This window comes from Neolamprologus brichardi, chromosome 3 (genome assembly GCF_056152115.1).
Source record: "Neolamprologus brichardi isolate AB-2024 chromosome 3, ASM5615211v1, whole genome shotgun sequence".
Taxonomy (NCBI): Eukaryota; Metazoa; Chordata; class Actinopteri; order Cichliformes; family Cichlidae; genus Neolamprologus; species Neolamprologus brichardi.
The window spans coordinates 15784878-15804170 of NC_142106.1; the positions used below are offsets into that span (position 1 = coordinate 15784878).

Genomic DNA, 19293 nt, shown 5'->3' on the forward strand with positions numbered 1-19293 from the left:
TTTCAAATGAGGATTTGCTGTTTATTAGATAAACCACATGCATTATGATACCTCAATACAATCATATTCTGGTTAGAACTGCATTCAAAACTATTGAGTCAATATTTTCAGCTTATATGGCTGAATTCTTTTCAAATCATGAGCTTCCAACAATGAGTGAAACAGTAAGATCTTGGGAGTTTGGGAAAATCCCATTAAGAAAGAGAAATCGAACATTTGGATTAATTTTAATGAGCTCAGACTTGTTGAAAATGCAGAGGAGCTCATAATAATAATACATTTTATTTATTTAAAAGCACCTTTCAAAACACCCAAGGACACTGTACAGCAAATAAAAACAGGCATAAAAAACATGAAACGGGCATAAAAAAAACATGAAATAAACACAATAAAAAGAGTAGCAGATGGAAAGTTTAAGATTAGGGATAGGTTATAAGGAGTAGGCAATTTTAAACAGGTGGGGTTTGAGGTTGGACTTAAAAAGAGGAAATTAGGTAATGTTTCTGAGGTCTGGGGGTAAGGAATTCCAAAGTTGGGGTGCAGAGCGGCTAAAAGCCCTGCCCATAGTAACAAGACGAGAGGAAGGAACAGAAAGAGAAAGTGAGGATGATGATCTGAGGCACTGGGAATGGATGGTGATATGAACCAAGTCAGAAAGGTATGGTGGGGAGAAAGAATAGCCCTAAATACTGTAGTTGTACCTTAAAAGCTGGTTGTGAGCTGAGCTTCAGAGAAACACAACATACTGATATTCACTGTGAAGCTTTGAGTGGAAAAATACAGACATGTGTATCCTGGAATAATGGGAGCTTCCATCTTTAAATGACTGAAGAGGAAGAAGTTTACAAGGAATCATTTAGAACAGTTTCAAACATCAACTGATTGAATCCAAGAATTTGAAAACATGTTTCTGAGTGAAAGAAACAGACATGTACAGACTGTTCAACGGTCAGAGTGTTTCTCTAACAGGAGGACACTCTTTACACTCAGCACAGAGTGACTGAGGAACCAGACCAGACCCAAAACCCAGCATAAAGAGTTTCAGTGAATGTGGTGTTGAAGGTGTGGAGGTGGATCAGAGTGTCAGAGGAGACTCTATAGAAGGACAGAGTGCCAGCAGGACAATCCACATACACTGCTACTCTGTTAGAGACAGAGGAGGAGGTGAAGATGGATATTTGTCTTTTATTGTGCTTGACATGACGAGGACTATCACCAGAGCAGTATAGACTCCACGACTGATCATTCCATCCAAACCAACAGTCTTTGCCCTCTCCTTTCCTTCTGATTCTTCTGTAACTCACTGATATATAAATGTATCCTCTCCACTCAACCTCCCAGTAAGAGCGACCAGACAGACCATTTCTACACAGCAGCTGAGGATAAACATCAAATCTGTCTGGATGATCAGGATATGACTGAACTTCCTTCACATGTGTCACCTTCTTGTTGTTGTCAGACAGTTGGAGGTTTGTGTGTACTGTGTTTGTGTCGATTGTGAGTTGACAGGAATCTGATGGAAAGAACAAACATAATCCAACAGCAGTTATTGATCCATCACCTGTTCATTGATTAACACTTTGATGATGACTCCTGACATCAGAGATGTGAATGAGTGATGTGACAGATTGAAGATGGTTGAATGTGTGCTGCTTTGTTTTCATGAATCACATTAAAAACACACTTACACTTCCTAAGACCTGGTCTCAACCATCGGACTCCAGCAGGCTCCACCCTGAAAGGAGGAGGGGGGGTCAGACCAGCACAGTCTCTTTCACATGGACATTACATGGCTCTCATACACTTACTGTTAGACACTGATAACGGAACAGTCCAACATTTTCACAAATACACTTCAATCCATTTGTGAATCAAACTGCTGATGATTTGGACTGATCCTGGATCCGTCAGTACACCACTGTATTGAATGAAATATGACTGATTCAAACTGTCACCATAATTATATTTATATTCCTCTTCTGTTTAGCTGGAAATGACACCTCCCTGCTAGGGCTGGGTAATATGGCCTAAAATCCATATGAGACAAAACGGACGAGCCCCCAAATCATGTTATTACCCGGCTCGGAATGACCGCAACAAGAGTGGGGTGTCCCGCGACTTCCCACGCCCAAACAGACACAGCCACAGCATCGGGCTTTTAACAATAATTTATTTACGGCAATGGCACCCAGTACAACGATAGTGGAAGTGTATGATTTCAGCTAAGGCCAACACAACAAACAAAACCCAACCTAGACTTTGGTTCCCCTTTGACCTCTTCAAGAAAAGAACCTCCCTGGTCTAACAACACAGGAGAAAACAAAGCTTCCCAAAATAATCGGCAGCTCACCCCTACTTGCTCTGCACTTCACACACATGCCCGAATTTAACTAAGTAGCTATAGCTGCGGCTGCTCCATCTGGATCTAAGACAAGTGCACGGGAAGATTTCCACACCCCACACACCGCGGCTCTTCCGTCCTCCTTTTATAGATTACGTCCACAGGGGGAGCCAGTTACATCAGGCTGTTCCTTCCGTCCACCAATCACAGCCGAGCCCCTGCACAGGTGAACTGGCATACACACATTCAGAAAAAAAACAAAACAAAACAGACACGTAACACAGATCATAACCCGCTTGTGTTTCTTTCGCGGATGCAAAACTCCAATCAGCGAGGCTTGCATTGGTCCCTCCTTTTACAAGACTTCAACTTTCAAATTAGTCATAAAAAGGGCCTCGATAATGTCATTGCCGATGCCGTATCCAGAGCAGTGTAACTGGACAGGAATTAAACAAACAAGGAATTGTTTAATTCTTATGGTGGGGCGTGTTACGTGCGTGTGTTGTTTGTTTGTTTCTGAATGTGTGCGGTGTGATGTGTGGCTGATGGATGAATGTTTTGGGATTAATCTAGCTGATGATTTTTCTTTTGTTGCAAAGTTGAACCTGTCAATTAGGTTTGGTATGATTTACCCTCCGGAGATGAGGAGCATGTGTCATGACTTAACTAGGCCTTTTTATTTCTTATTTTGTTACTTTCACAGTGTCCTGAAAGTTTTGTTTGATAATCTCTGTCGTTTGAGCAGATCTGCACGATTAGAAAGGTAAGCACTATACGATATGTTGTCGGGAAATGGTTGCAATTGAGCTTTTCCATATTGAAATGGGTTCTGGAGAAAGCCACTTATTTGGGACACAATCAGAAAGCGACTCCCGGTCTTAAAGGATTCACCGTGGTAATCTGATCTAAATTCTTTTTCTTTTTGAAATTTCGTCATATTGCTGATAGTGAGAAACTCAATGCAACGACAGTTTTCACTATGAGCCATGAATAAATCATAAAAAGGGGACCTGACTGGACTGATAGGAGTTGACTGACTTGACTGACTTGACACCAACATGTAAGATTGCATATGCCTCCACCCAGAAATGACAAAGGGGTGGATGGAGGTATCTATGTGTGTTTCTCTGTTTTTATAGGAGCAGAAAGATGACAGCAACATCCTAGGTTGCATGAGCTTTGTGCCATGCTGACTTAACCTCTTAATAGCCACTTTCTGTGTCTGTGAATTTACCAGCGGTGTGTTATTCATGACCTTGTATTGCTCACAATGCAGAGGTCACTGTGAGAAAGTGTGCATACACCTGCGGTGCGCTAACATTTACTTTTCAATTCAATTTCAGTTAAATTCAATTTTATTTACATAGCGCCAAATCACAACAACAGTCGCCTCGAGGCGCTTTATATTGTACAGTAGATCGTACAATAATAGATACAGAGAAAAACCCAACAGTCATATGACCCCCTATGCGCAAGCACTTTGGCGACAGTGGGAAGGAAAAACTCCCTTTTAAAAGGGAAGAAACCTCCGGCAGAACCAGGCTCAGGGAGGGGCGGCCATCTGCTGCGACCAGTTGGGGTGAGAGAAGAAAAACAGGAATAACACCATATAAGACACATGTTGAGCTAAAAATGTTAGAGCTCTTGCAACTGGCATTTGAGCTGTGCAGGGGTCTCTCTCTATAAATATTTTAACACACTATAAGTCGGTTTTCTCTGTTCTATCACGGGGACAAAAGAATCGGGGTTAATACTAGCCATGCCATGCGGCATGCCACGCGACAGCAACATCGTAAGAGAACTGTTGCTAATATGGGATGTCTTGATAAAACGAGCAGATATTTGAAGTTTACACAGCTACATTCTCGCCTGAAAATTTCTTAAAAGTTTATTTTGTGACCTAGAAACACTAATCAAAGAAATATATAAAACGAAGAGGTGGCCGCCATTGTTTGACTCGTGTGCTATGAATTGTGGAATATGGAGTTTTCCACCAAGCATACACCCTTGCGGTTACCGTAACTATTCAATGGTTCGCGCAACCTTAAAAATTCCAATGGTTCCTGAAAGCAGCGAGGCTGTGCGCGCCGATGATATTTTCGTCATTACGGTAATCCAAATAAGGGTAGACAGGCCGTACCACTCCCGGCATACCACTAGAGAGCGCCAACACACCACAAATGAAGTGGGCAAAAACTTTCCCATTCATTTCAATGGGCAAAAACCTGTATTAAAATATTAATATTTAAAAAAATAGAAAGTAATAAACACCAAAAGTCATAGCACACCATTCTTGATCCAGCCACACAAAATGATATAACATATATGAAGCTTGTCTCAAAACTGCGGGGTGAGTTATGTCGCAAAACTTCAGGCGGAAACTGCGGAATAAGAATAATAAATCTGAGGAATAGCAATAAGTGTGCCTCTTGGCATAGGCACACTTAATAAATGCATTTCTGCAGTGCTGCTTGAGTTTATATCTGTCATGGTCGGACGGTCCTTCCCGGGCGACCTGCCTGTATGTGTGTTTCTCTCTCTCTCCTCCTCCCCACCCTTGTTGTCTCCACGCAGCGGCTGACACACCTGCACCTAATTTACCACCCAGCTGTCACTAATCATCCTTCATTGTGGGCTGAGGCATTTAACTGTGTGTCCAGACGGCAGTCGACGCTGGATTGTACTTGAAGCTCGGTAGTTAAAAGTGTTTGTTACTTGCAACTCAGGTTTAGCCGGCTAGCCTTCTCACCTGTTGTTGTCGCTCATTTATAGGAGGAAGAGACACGGAGCAGGAGGTTGGAGAGGAGGAACCTGCGGAATTAAGCTCTCGAAGGAGAACACACACTCGGATAATAACTTTGGAAACTCACCTGGGCACCACTGGGAGTTTGGAGAGGATCACTGTTGGATTTTGCACTTCGCTTTGTGTTTTGAGACTGTTTTTGGGCACTGTAAATAAACGCACTGTTTGCTTCGCATCCAGAGCTCCGCGACTGAGTCCGTATTTTCCCATTACCCGTGACAATATCTATAGAAAACATCTCCCTGTAGTTGTCATCTTCTTCCACAGCTCTAATTTTGAAATGAGGATTTTTCTTTTATGTCAAAGTTAGGCTTAAAGTTTCTACTGGTTTTAATTTAGGATAAATATGTCAATGGCATCCCAATACACAGATTCATCTAATCTGTTCTTTTGCATATACTGAGATGTCTACCAATTTTTATTGATCAGTTTATTTCATATCTGCATGAAACAAAAAGGAAGTGACTGATGGACACGGGAAGTTTTTCCAACTATTCCTCCTCTATCGGACATTCTCTCCATACCTGAGAGTGTCCAGTCTCCAGCATGGATCCTTCACTACAGCCAACAGCAGCTTTCTTCCTGAGTCTCCTGGATGATTGTAGCTCAGGTCGAGCTCTCTCAGGTGGGAGGGGTTTGAGCTCAGATCTGAGGCCAGAGAACGACAGCCGTCTTCTGTGATCAGACAGCCTGATAGACTGCAGACACACAAAACAACAATCCATCTGGGAACAATAATTTTCTATTTACCACAAACAATAACATTTATTCATTCCCATTCATTTTATTCTGCCTATCAAATTACAGGTTCAGCATCAGTCACCGTGGTGATCTAGCCAGGTAAAAAGAGCACCACTATAATGACACTGAAAATGCCGACTTCAAGCTCAGTATACCTTACTCGCCCATGAGACTAGGCTTCCAAGGCTCTCATGCAATGATTTTCATTAATACCCAATGGACACCTAAATGCCAAATTTTGACATTTTATTGCCAAACATCTCATATCGATGTAAAATATCACAAATTACTTAATTAAACAGTGTATGAAGTGATTTTCTTAGAACATTTGAATTAAAAAATGTAGTATGAAAAATCTTTAGAGTGCAATTGAATTTTTAATAATTCTCCCAAAGGTAAATAAAACTCAGTATAAATGTTTGATTTTTTGGCACAGTTATATGAATCAGATTTTAAGTCATCAGAGGAAAAGTCTGAATCCTTACCAGAGAACTTCCAGTTTGCAGTGTGGACTCTTCATTCCAAGAGACAGAAGTTTCACTCCTGAATCCAACAGGTCATTGTTACTCAGGTCCAGCCCTCTCAGACTAGATGGCAGGGAGCTGATAACTGAGGACAGAGCTTCACAGCTTATCTCTGAGAGGTTACAGAGGCTTAGTCTTAAAGTTAAAACAAGAACAAGAGAAGGACACTGTTTTAAAAATGTAATCATTGTGTAGTTTGAAGCTACTACATTTAGCAATAGTTTATTACATTTATGATTAGAAAATTCACAATTTAAATTATGAAAAAAAGAAAAAAATTCAACAACAATGAAATAACAAATAAAGAAATACAGTTAACTTTTTTTAAGCTAAAATTGTTAATTAAATAATTCATCCATGGATCTATTTCTACTCCATATCCGGGTGTTACACCAAGCAATTAGAAAGGTAAGCTGACCAGTAAATCAGCTTTTAGTGCTAAGCCTCACTTTTATGCTCATCTCTCAGTACAGTGACCAAAAGCAGTAGAGACCCATTCCCTGGCCCAAAGGCACAAAGAAAAACCCTAAATTGACCATATATAGTATATAAAACCCCATTCAGTATTGTTCATAGTGACCTTCCAGTAGAACAGGCTGTGTACTGCTCTGCTAAAGTTTCTGACAACTTTTAGCCCAGCTGTCCAAAGCAGGGAAAAAAAAGAGTAGAAAAAAATCTCACTTCAGAGTTTCCAGTGTACAATGTGGAGTTTTCAGTTCTTCCGACAAAAGCTTAACTCCTCCATCCTTCAGGTCATTGTTACTCAAGTCCAGATCTCTCAGATGAGAGGACTGGTAGCTGAGAACTGAGGACAGAGTTTCACAACTTCTTTCTGAGAGTTTGCAGCAATTCAGTCTGAAAAACAATCAAATGAAATCAAATGCTATGCTCAACCAAGACAATTACAATAATTAGATAAATCATAATTAATGTATTTTATAAAAAAAGAATTCAAACATGGAATGTGCTTTGTAAAAATAATATTTGTGTGTGAGGGTAAACAGGTGAGGAGCTTGAGTCTGTGGTAATACCTCTGCAGGGACATAAAATACTGCTGATCCTTTTCCTAATTCTAGTGTAAGTGTTTTCATAAATTTCAAATTTATACTATTTATCACATGTTGGACCTTGCTTGTAGTCCTTTTATTCTTCAACTGAAATAAGTAATTTTACCTCCTTTCACTTTCAGTTTATCCTTCCTTGGAAAGATTGCTTTATTTTGATTGGCCAGTTCGTGAGGTAGAGGTTGTGAAAATTAACTTTAAAGCTACTATAAACACAATTTCTTGCTGATCACTTTAAACATAATCTCAAAAAACATGACAGCAGGACATCACTGTGTGGTAAATATTACACTCAAAATCTAGTTTTGAATAGTCTATCAGACAGTGGCCATATAAAACAGAGTGGCTATTAAAAGGTGTTGTTTATGGCAACGTCCCAGTAAAATATTCTTTCTTACTACTCTGCTGCAGTTTCAAACAACTTTTGGCCCAGCTGTCTCAACGGGGAAAAAATTACCTCAGAGTTTCCAGCGTACAATGTGGATTTGTCAGACCTGAGAACAGAAGCTTTACTCCTTGATCATTCAGGTCATTGTTCTTCAAGTCCAGCTCTCTCAGACTAGAGGACTGGGAGCTGAGAACTGAAGACAGAGCCTCACAGCTTCTCTCTGAGAGGTTACAGCCACTCAGTCTAAAAAACAATTTGTACTCTCATGAAAACACTTTACATGTTGAACATATAATATAATATAATATAATATAATATATAAATATATTAAATATAATGCATTTGATGCACAACAGAATGTGCATCAAAATAAACTATTTCCAACAGTGCAATTTGAGTTCTAAGCATCCCAGAATTTATACAGAAAGGCACAAGCTCAAACATCCATTTTAAAAACACCAGCATATCTTTGTAAATGTCCTATAGGAAAAAAAATAATTTTCTGTGAAAACTATGTCACCTCCGGTCCGGGCAGGTAATGGCGGACATCAGATAGATCATGCTGATGTTTATTTCAACACAGGAGTGCTATAAACAGCTGATCAGATTGGCAAAGCGTGTTTCTGGAATATTATGTTTTTGTTTCTGCAAATGCTTTTTATGCAATATTTGTAAAGCCATATACGGAAAGAAACTGTGACCTAGGAGAAGCTGAATGTGAGTGGTACTCAGTCACTCTTTCATATGAAAAAAAAAATTGCACTAGCTTGGATGTAATTTTACCAGGCTTTAAAAATAGCTACCCGAAAGGTAGCGTGCCCGCTCCGACGGAACACAAAGGGTTAAAAAAGAATTAATATGTGGAATTTGCATAGTAAAAACAATTGTACATTTATGTAATTAGAAGCCTATGAGAAGCTGTTAGTGGTTATACATCCATACCTGTTGGCAGAAGCATAAAGTACTATGGGTCACTTTCCTAATTTTAATGGCTTTGATTAAATACATTTCAAATTAATCCCTATTTTTTACATTCTGAACCCTGTATGTAGTCCCCCAATTCTGCATCTGAAATAAGTCTTCTTACTTCCTTTTGCTTTCAGTTTATCTTTCCTCAGAAAGACTACTTTATTTTTTATTGGCCAGTTTCAGGAACCATGCTGCTCCACCTCCTCTGTCTTCTGATGTCAAGGTTGTGAAAAAAAACTATGTTACTATAAACATAATTTCTGCCTTATGACTTGGAACATAATCTCAACAAAGATTAAAGCAGGACATCACTATCTGTTGAATATTACACTCATAATCTGCCTGATTTGAAACAGTCTTTCAAACAGTGACCATATAAAACAGAGTAGCTATAAAAAGGTGTTGTTTATGGTAACTACTCTTCTGATGCGTTTTGTAAAGACCTTTAGCACAGCTGTCCAACGGGGAGGGGAGGGATTACCTCAGAGTCTCCAGTGTACAGTGTGTAGTATTCAGTCCTGAAGATAGATGATTAACTCCTGAACCATCCAGGTCATTGTTACTCAGGTCCAGCTCTCTGAGACTAGAATAATTGGAGCTGAGAACTGAGGACAGAGATTCATAGCTTCTCTTTGAGAGGTTGCAGTCACTCAGTCTGAAAAATAATTTACACTCACATGAAATCACTTTCTGTGTTGAACGAAGACAGGCAAAAGAAAAATGTTGGTTTACAATAGTATTCATTTAACATAAACAAATTACAATTAAATTCATTTTCAACAGAATTTAAATGTGGAATTTGCTTTGGAAAAATAATTATACCTCTTAATGTAAATGGAAACCTGTGAAGAAGAAAATTAGTTCTACTACCTCTATACCTGCTGACACAGGCGTAAAGTACTGTTGGTCACTTTCCATCTTCTAATGTCTGTGATTACGTACAGTTCAAATAATCCCTTTCTGGACCTTGTTTGTAGGCCCTTCATTCTACATCAGAAATAAGTAATTTCACCTCTTTTCCCCTTCAGTTTATCCTTTCCCAGAAAGATAACTTTATTTTGAAGCATTAAAGCTTCACTGCTTCATCTCCTCTGGCTTCTAATGTAGAACTTGTGAAAAAAAAACTGTAAACCTGCTATAAACTATAAATTGCTAATTTTTCAGATTACTTTTTTTGTGTGTTTCTTAAATATTTTTTTAGCTAAGGATACTGAATTCAGATTTCCTGCTACACAGTTTGTTTGTTTTTTTCATTCCTGTTTTTTTGTTAAGTAGAATCAACATTTTAAGCATGATGATATCACCACAATTTACTTACAAAGCTTTGCTGGAGGCTTTGACCACTGGCAGCAACCTCAGAAGAGCCTCCTCTGAAGCAGAGTATTTCTTCAGGTCAAACACAGCCAGATCTTTTTCTGATGACAGTAAGATGAAGACCAGAGCTGACCACTGAGCAGGAGACAGTTTATCTGTGGAGAGCCTTCCTGATCTCAGGGACAGGTGGATCTCCTCCACTAGAGAACAATCATTTAGTTCATTTAGACAATGGAGTAGATTGATGCTTTTCTCTTCAGAAAGATTCTCATTGAGCTTCTTCTGGATGTACTGGACTGTTTCCTGATTAGTCTGAGAACTTTTTCCTGTCTGTATCAGCAGGCCTCGAAGGAGAGTCTGATTGGTCTGCAGTGAAAGACCCAGGAGAAAGCGGAGGAACAAGTCTAAGTGTCCATTTGGACTCTGTAAGGCCTTGTCCACAGCGCTCTGGTGGAGAGATGGTTTAAACCACCAGGAGATTGCTTCTTGTTCTTGCAGCAGATTGAGTCCAGAGTCTATGAAGGTCAGATGGACATGAAGAGCAGCCAGAAACTCCTGAACACTCAGATGGATGAAGCAGAACACCTTGTCCTGGTACAGTCCTCTCTCCTCTTTAAAGATCTGTGTGAACACTCCTGAGTACACTGAGGCGGCTTTGATATCGATGCCACATTCTGTCAGCTCTGATTCATAGAAGATCAGGTTTCCTTTCTGCAGCTGATCAAAAGCCAGTTTTCCCAGAGACTCAATCATCCTCCTGCTCTCTGGACTCCAGTGTGGATCTGTCCTAGCTCCTCCATCATACTTGACCTTCTTCACTTCACTGGCCTGAACCACCAGGAAGTGGATGTACATCTCAGTCAGGGTCTTGGGGAGCTCTCCTCCATCTCTGGTTTTCAACAAATCCTCCAGAACTGTTGCAGTGATCCAGCAGAAGACTGGGATGTGGCACATGATGTGGAAGCTTCGTGATGTCTTGATGTGGGAGATGATCTTGCTGGCCTGCTCCTCATCTCTGAATCTCTTCCTGAAATACTCCTCCTTCTGTGGGTCAGTGAACCCTCTGATCTCTGTCTCAATATCAACACACCAAGGAGGAATTTGATTGGCTGCTGCAGGTCGTGTTGTTATCCAGACGTGAGCAGAGGGAAGCAGGTACCCCCTGATGAGGTTTATCACCAGGACATACACTGAGGTGGACTTTCTAGGGTCAGTTAGGATTGTAGTTTTGTGGAAATCCAGAGGAAGTCGACACTCGTCCAGACCATCAAAGATGAGCACAACCTGGAAGTCTTCAAAGCTGCAGATTCCTGCTTCTCTGGTTCCAGTAAAGAAGTGATGAACAAGTTCCACCAAGCTGAACTTTTCCTCTTTCAGTACATTCAGTTCTCTGAAAGTGAATGGAAATATGAACTGGATGTCCTGGTTGGCTTTGTCTTCAGCCCAGTCGAGGGTGTATTTCTGCGTTAAGACTGTTTTCCCAATGCCAGCCACTCCCTTTGTCAGCATTGTTCTGATTGGTTGATCTCTTCCAGGTAAAGGTTTAAAAATGTCTTCTTGTCTGATTATTTTTTCTGGTCTGTCTGGTTTCCTGGATGATGCTTCAATCTGCCTGACCTCATGTTCATCATTGACCTCTGCAGTCCCTCCCTCTGTGATGTAGAGCTCTGTGTAGATCTGATTCAGAAGGGTTGGGTTTCCTGCTTTAGCAATCCCCTCAAACACACACTGGAACTTCTTCTTCAGTGCAGATTTAAGCTTGCGTTGACAAACTGCATGAAATTTTTATGCAAAAAAGAGTGCAGAACATTATGTTTCGCAAACATCTCCTCAAAACATGGATATTTGGCTACATGTTGGTCCATCTCTTAAGACAATAGGATTTTTTTATAGACATCCTCTTACTGTAATACAGACGGTCAGCCAGCTCCTCCTGCTTCATTCTCCTCAGGAAGTACACTGTGATCTTTACAAATGCCTCTCTGCTGCTCCTCTGCTCTTCATCTTCACTCTCCAATAGCTCCCCAACCTCTCTCTGACTGTCTTCTGGGTAATTTGAACTCATAAACTTTTGGATCTTCTTCAGCTCATTCTTCACAAAAGTGATGATGTTGTCCTCCAGGAGCTGGAACAGAATACTTTAAGAATGACCCAATCAGACTGAAATGACAGAGACAAACATCATATCCATGTTGGACACACTGACAATCCACTGGTCTACAATGAGCAGCATGGAGATGACTGTGAACAGAATAGATGTAAAAGTAGTTGTTGTACATGTACAGACCATAAATATGGAGTCCAGGTGTGTTTGATGCTGCTGGACAGACTGACCACTGGGAACCTCTGAGCTCTCCTGGTCCACTCTGTGGAGGAACAATGAAGAATTAGTTATTGGCCAGTCCGACCGGTTTTAAAGGGTTAAACAGTTTGCTGGCGTGTGGGACAAAAGAATTTTTAAGTCTGTTGGTTCTTGACTTTGGGAAAAGCAACCTGTCACTGAACAGACTCCTCGGGTTGTTTATGACCGTGTGCAGAGGATGCCCAGCATTGTCCATAATGTCCAGTAGTTTCTTTAATGTCCTCTTCTTTGCCACTGTCACCATCTGGTAAAAAAGGATCTCCTTTCTTATAGAGAAGCCAGAGACCAGAGTGAGACCTGTGTGCACTGAGCCCAGTTGCGAACTGAGAGTCACTGTCTGTGAAAAACTCCAATAAAAGATCATAAACTGTCACAGCTGTGACGGCAGACGTGTGGTGTTATGAGTAAGGACCCAAGATACAGGCACTGTTGATGAAATCTAACAAATGGCAAATCTTAACAGGAGAAATAACCAGAACAAACACAAACATAAAATATTATAAAGAAATACAAAACACTGACTCGTCAGACTCAGGACCAGGACATAAACACGAACACTATAACAGTGCGTGGTGTCCGTCTTTACAGACACCATCTTTGTTTTTTTTAGACTGCGATCAGCTTGCTCTGAGTTCCCATCTGACCTTATCAGAGGTCAGGGGGCAACTTGGAGCATAACCACCATGAAAAACCAGTCTGCAGACACCGGGGAGGGAGCCTTTCTAATTGGTAGTCATAACTATATTTATATGTTCTGAGAGGAAGTCATAAGCTAGACTTGTTGCATACCTTCTTGGGGTAACCTAATGAATTAAAAAACAATTAGAATTAGAAAATCAAATAATAATAGTAATCAAGAAATTATTAAAGCAATTGGTAAGTAGTAATAACTAATTAGTAATAAATCTTAACACAATTGATTCATATACCCATGGACATGCACAAACAACCACATATATGGACATACATATTGATTGAAAAATGGGAAGTAGGTGCAAACATAAATGGAAATACATGACTAATGTCTTCTGCTGCACACTTTTTCTGTCCAGGCATGTCCAGGTATGTTTGGAATCATTGAAAAATGAAGCTGTTGTCAGTCAGAAGCTTTTCCTTGTGCTATTGCATTGTGGATCAAACTCTGTGTCCATAATTCATCATATTTGACAAGATCTCCGACACCACTGGCTGAAATGCAGCCCCAAACCAGAACACCTCCGCCATTTTTGACAGATAGGTGGACTGTTGTACCTCCCCTGGACCTCCTCCATACACACTATTGATTTTTACCTGAGCCTTTTTATGGTGCAATGATTCATAGCACAGTGTAATGCAGCTTAACAAATAAACTAGCGGAAAAATGTCTCAGAAAGTGTCCAGCAACAACTGGACTGAATTAAAAATTATTGACTAATTAATTATTAACTAAATTACCTTGCCAGAACCAATGCAAACACTGGATGAACATGCAAACTCCACACAGAAAGGCCAGATGGTGAACTTTAGCACAGAACAGTGCTAACCGGTATGCAACAATGCTACCTCTTGAGTATTTATTTTCTTAAGTTATTCATCTTTATTTATTTATATTTATTTGATTAGACTGAAATCAATAAAGGGATGATTGGTGGGAATAGTTTGATTTACATTACATTTTACAGAGCTAAAATGTCTGAATGGTTAAACTGATCGTAAAGTTTGATTAATATCTGTGATGAATAGAATTTTTTTTTTTTTCTGAACTCTTTTTTACTTTCTGTGTTTCGTTTTTGGCCAGATGGAATGAAACGCATTGGCGATTTCAGTGTGTGTATGAGAGCTGTATTTGTGTTTCAGTTGATTCGCTTGTCATTTCTTGGCCCCTATTCATTAATTATCCTATAGTTTGTGATGTATTTTTAGGTGATTCAATAAGTTAGTCATGTTTCCTTGCTTTGCAGGCAAATAATTCATGTCCCATTTGATTTCTTTATGGTTAACACCACTTATCCTAAATCCAAAGTACTTCCAAGAACAGATAATGATCCAGCTCAAGGGACAATCTCTTCACCTTCTGCCTTTCTGTTGTCTGTTTGTGTTTAATGTAGTTGTACTTTAAAAGACTAAGCCAGGGAATTTCAAGCTGTATGGTGCAGCTGTAATAGGTACATGCAAACTCGTGGTCAGATGCTGATTTAGAAAATATTCGAATTCCTTTTGCTTTACATTTTAAATTTCTTGGCACACATTTGCATGCGAAAGCTTTATTTCTTTTCTGTCAACAGTTCAATGAGCAGAAGATGAAGTGATTTCCAAAAGGCACAAAGTTAGAGGGTAAACTTTCTTTTCTACATTTTAGCAGAATAGAGTTAGGTTTTTATTTGATGGATTTTCATAAAAGTGACTTTTGTTTTTAGAAGTTAAAAATAATAACCAGTGTTGAAGTCTCTTGATGCAAACAGTACATTTGCACAATTTTTGCAAATGTACTGTTTATAAGATTGAGGAAACCTGCAGTCAGCTGAGACTGAAGAAGTCAATTGGATGAGCGACGAAATGTTTCTCCCACTGAAAACGCTACGTCCAGACAGACAGAATCAAACTTTGGGAGCAGTATTTGAGTCATTTTTGATGCTCTGAGTTTTATGAGTAAAACTGAAATCTGTTCAGCAAAGTTAGTGTTACCTCCTCTAACTTCCTCCAACATACAGCACAACATGACTGAGAAAACATGAGCACGAGCATCACTTCCTGTTTGCTGAAGTGGATTTCTAACATCAAGCAGTTAAATCAAAGAGTTCATGTTACTAACAGCTCACCTCTCTGCAGCAGACAGAGACTGGGTTTTAAAATTAATGGGGTCATCTTTAGACCAGTCACTCTTTAAGGACACACAGCTTGGTTCAGGTTCATGTTTACGTTTCGTTCCTTGTTTTTTCCTGTATGTCCTTTGAGCCATTTGTCTCCTGTGGAGATACATATTAGAAACCATGAAACATAAAAACAATTAATGAAGCATCACCATCATTTAAGTCAGACCCCAAACTGACATCAGAGAATTCATTTTGCTAACAGCTCACCTCTCTGCAGCAGACAGAGACTGGATTTTAAAATTAATGGGGTCATCTTTAGACCAGGCACTCTTTAATGACACACAGCTTGGTTCAGCTTTGAGTCTCTGGGGGATCCTAAAAATAAGTGAACATTAAACATGTATAATATACAATGTGCCTCGCTGTATATAAAAAGCAGATAGAATTTTAGACATTCTAATATTGACAAGAACCTACCTTCTCTCAGATGTCCTTGCCCCCTCTGAATTATGAAAGAAATCCTTCACCCGTTTGCTCTTTAAGGACACAGAGCTGGGTGGAGGTCCAGGTTGGTTCCTGTGAACAATGATGGAGCAGTGATGTGAGTGCTGAGCTGTGACATGGAGAAGAGTCATGGATAGTTAGGGATGGTCATCTCACCTCTGAGCTTTGGCCTGGCTCTCATGTTCCCCACACAGAGTGGTTTTAGAGGGAGGGACTCCCTCCTCTCTGTCCTCACACTGATCCATGCCGCTGAATTCACATCCACATGAGCTCACACACACTTCACCTGCAGAGGAAACACAAATCATTCATGTGCAAATCAACTGAGAGCTGCAGAGGTTATGTCTGATGTGTTGGACTAACATCCATCTGAGACACAGCTTTCATCAGTTTACCACAAAAAGTGTCACAGAGCCCAGTTCAGCCTCCAAATCCCTCCATTACTGTAGTCCTCTACAGCATCTACAGATTTGTCGGTTTCTCGGAGTAGATTATGGTCAGTGTTGGGGAGTAACGGAATACATTTACCGGTGTTACGTATTTAAAATACAAAATATGAACTGTATTCTGTTACAGTTACTGTTTACAATCCAAAGTGGGATGGATGCCGTCTCTCCTAACAAGACCAGGTTTCCTCCAGAAGGTTTGGCAATTATCTTTGAAGCCCACACTGTTTTTTGGATACCACTCAGGCAGCCAGCAATTTAAGGAGAACATGCGGCTAAACATGTCACTCCTGGTCTGATTGGGGAGGGGACCAGAGAAAACTACAGAGTCTGACATTGTTTTGGCAAAGTTACACACTGATTCAATATTGATTTTAGTGACCTCTGATTGGTGTAACCGGGTGTCATTACTGCCGACGTGAATTATGATTTTACTGAATTTACGTTTACCCTTAGCCAGCAGTTTTAAATTTCCTTCAATGTCGCCTGCTCTGGCCCCTGGAAGACAATTGACTATGGTTGCCAGTGTCTCTAGCTTCACATGTTTGAGAACAGAATCACCAATTACCAGAGTGTCACAGAGTGGTTGGGTGTATCGCAGAGTGGGGAAAAACGGTTAGACACATGAACAGGTTGGTGGTGTACCTGGGGCTTCTGTTTAAGACTATGCTTCCTCCTCACCGTCACCCAGCTGCCCTCGTTCCCCAGCTGCTTGCTGTTTACTGGGGAACAGCTAGCGGGGCCTACACTATCTTCGGCTGCACCAGCTACAGGGGCCTGGCTAGCTACGGATAAATCAAGGGTGCGAAGCCGAGTATCCAATTCAGTAATCCTGGACTCCAGAGCTGCAAATATGCTACATTTGTTACAAGTATCATTACTGCTAAAGGAGGCCGAGGAGTAACTAAACATCTGACACAATGAGCAGGAAAGTGCAGGAGGGACAGGGGAAGAGGCCATGGTGCTAGCGAGTCGGCTACAAGCTAAGCTAAGCTAGCGAAACAGTACAGACACAGTTAGTGAATACTTTGGCTTTAAGTTAGGTAGTGAGTACACAGAAAGTGTGCTTCGGATGAAGCACAAGAAGATTATACTATGAAAAAAGTTTTGAACTGTTTATGAAAACAGTTTTTAATTAAATTGCTAAGCAGATAAGCTACTCAAAAACACCACTGTTTTTGAGCAGGAACAGGACGTGATACTCTACCGCAGAGAGAGCGAACACCAAGTGACAGTGCCACCAAGAGTCAGGAGTTGCATTGAGTCAGTAATTAGGTTTCAGTTTCCAAACTGGTTAAGATGAAGTTCCTTTTTTCCCTTTAAATGTTGCACCGACTCAATCAGTGAATTATAAAACAAAAAGCCTTAAACATTTCTAAACTGTCATTTCAGTTAAACTGTTGTGTGAATAATATATTTGATAGTTTTCACCCAGGTGTTAGAGCTCGCCATAACACAGAAAGTGTCCTCATCAAGGTCATCATGACTAACAGCTGATAGATATGACTGCTCAGTTCTGTGTGTTTAGATTTTTTAAAAGTATTTAAGAATGCAGTCAGTCAACTTCTCTTTTCTCCTGCACTGTCTACAGACCTTTTATTAGGATTCATGATCTTGTTTTCATCTCTTTGATTCATCAAACAAACAAAACTTTCTCTGTGGCCATACTAAATGCTTACTTCTCTGGCAGCCAATGCCTCTTTTATTTTTGATTTACATAATTCCTTCACAGTTAGATGACACACAGTTATATGTCCCTCTGCTATAAAAACAATCCTGTGCTGATTAAACAGGGGAGGCATGACCAAACAATGATCACAAATTTCCAACCATCCTCCCCTGACTCTCAGTTCTGCAGCACAATATACATATGAACAGTATCAACAGAGAACAATATATAAAATGTACAAATATACAAACTGGTGTAAAAATAAAAAGAAGAAGAAGAAAAAGTAAATATGTAATAAATAGTGTTATGGATATCAGATGACCAGAAAGTCCCTTGATTAAGTTCCTCTTCAGATACTAACATCTTAGCAATCATTGTTTCATGAGAGTACATATAGAAAACAACACAAAACAATAGAGCATGTGATCATCTCATTAATTAATAAAATATTAATAAAATATAAAAATAAAAATGCTCTTCATTAATAACGTCAGCTGTTTCTGGTTTACTGTCATGTTCAGCACATAAATATGTGATGCAATACTTCGAGTGTGTAAGGAAAAGGGGAAATATTTCAATAAAGCAGACGTGCTTCAAGAGAGCAGAGAAGAAAAGCAACTTTTAGTGCTTTAAGTTACAAAAGCAGGTCAAATCTTTCAAAACAGCCTGTTTCTAACATTTCATGAAAACATGAATTCAAAAACAGCTCTGCTGATTCCAGAATTATACTCACACACTAACAGGTGGAAGAAGGTTTAACACTCGTTGGTCCAGCTGTGAGTCTGTTAGCGTGAACTATGGAGGGGAAGATTTATGCTGTTTGTGCTCGAACTACGTTGCACACAGCTGATGTCAACCATGAAAATATTACAGACTGAAAAACATATACACATGTGAGATTAGTAATGTTGAGGAAGTGCTGATTAATTACACCATTATTCGAATAAGTCAAGGAAAAACTCACATGCAGCTTCACACAGAGACGATCATCTGACACCGATTTCAGGAAAGAGAAGTGAAACACTCCCAGACATGTTTTTGAGAAAGTTCAGAATCAGCTAATCAGAAACTGGTCGATTAGGAGAGTATTTTCTATTTTATCTTTAGAAATATCTATAAAATGTTAGAGGCATTTGATATAGTTTGACTTGTTTTCGCTGCACTGTTGTTCTCAAATCTTAAATGAGTTCACTTTGTTGAAGATCAGGAAAACTCAAGCAGTTTTTAAGCCAGTGAAAATATACTGATGGTCACACTGACATTTAAATTGTTCGCTATGTAACATGGAGAAAATATTCCACTTTAAAAGTTGCATATAGATAAAACACAAGGCGCAGTGAGTTTCCCTTTCCAGACAAACCAAGTGTAAATGTTGT

The 19293-nt window shown here is 39.8% G+C and overlaps 1 protein-coding gene across 1 annotated transcript; it reads right to left on the reverse strand.

Moving 5' to 3' along the window:
- Positions 1–16948, reverse strand: LOC102790427 (uncharacterized). Its single transcript, XM_087832620.1, has 15 exons — positions 16894–16948; positions 15959–16088; positions 15776–15874; positions 15566–15673; positions 15305–15451; positions 12432–12510; positions 12050–12269; positions 10149–11916; positions 9312–9485; positions 7931–8104; positions 7091–7264; positions 6371–6544; positions 5669–5842; positions 1689–1735; positions 1–1513 (listed from the first exon to the last, which is right to left on the reverse strand). Exons 2-15 carry the CDS (start codon positions 16045–16047, stop codon positions 987–989), a joined length of 3954 nt encoding a protein of 1317 aa, XP_087688746.1. The 5' UTR covers positions 16048–16088; positions 16894–16948; the 3' UTR covers positions 1–986.
- Between the last annotated feature and the right edge of the window lie 2345 nt (positions 16949–19293).

Bases quoted from the DNA above. Each gene is read 5' to 3' on its own strand.
- LOC102790427 (XM_087832620.1), bottom strand. From the start codon at position 16,047: ATGGATCAGTGTGAGGACAGAGAGGAGGGAGTCCCTCCCTCTAAAACC. The intron at 15,674-15,775 runs GTAGGTTCTTGT...ACTTATTTTTAG, and splicing joins GCAAGGACATCTGAGAGAAG to GATCCCCCAGAGACTCAAAG. The intron at 12,511-15,304 runs GTGAGCTGTTAG...GTTCCTCCACAG, and splicing joins TCTCTGTCTGCTGCAGAGAG to AGTGGACCAGGAGAGCTCAG.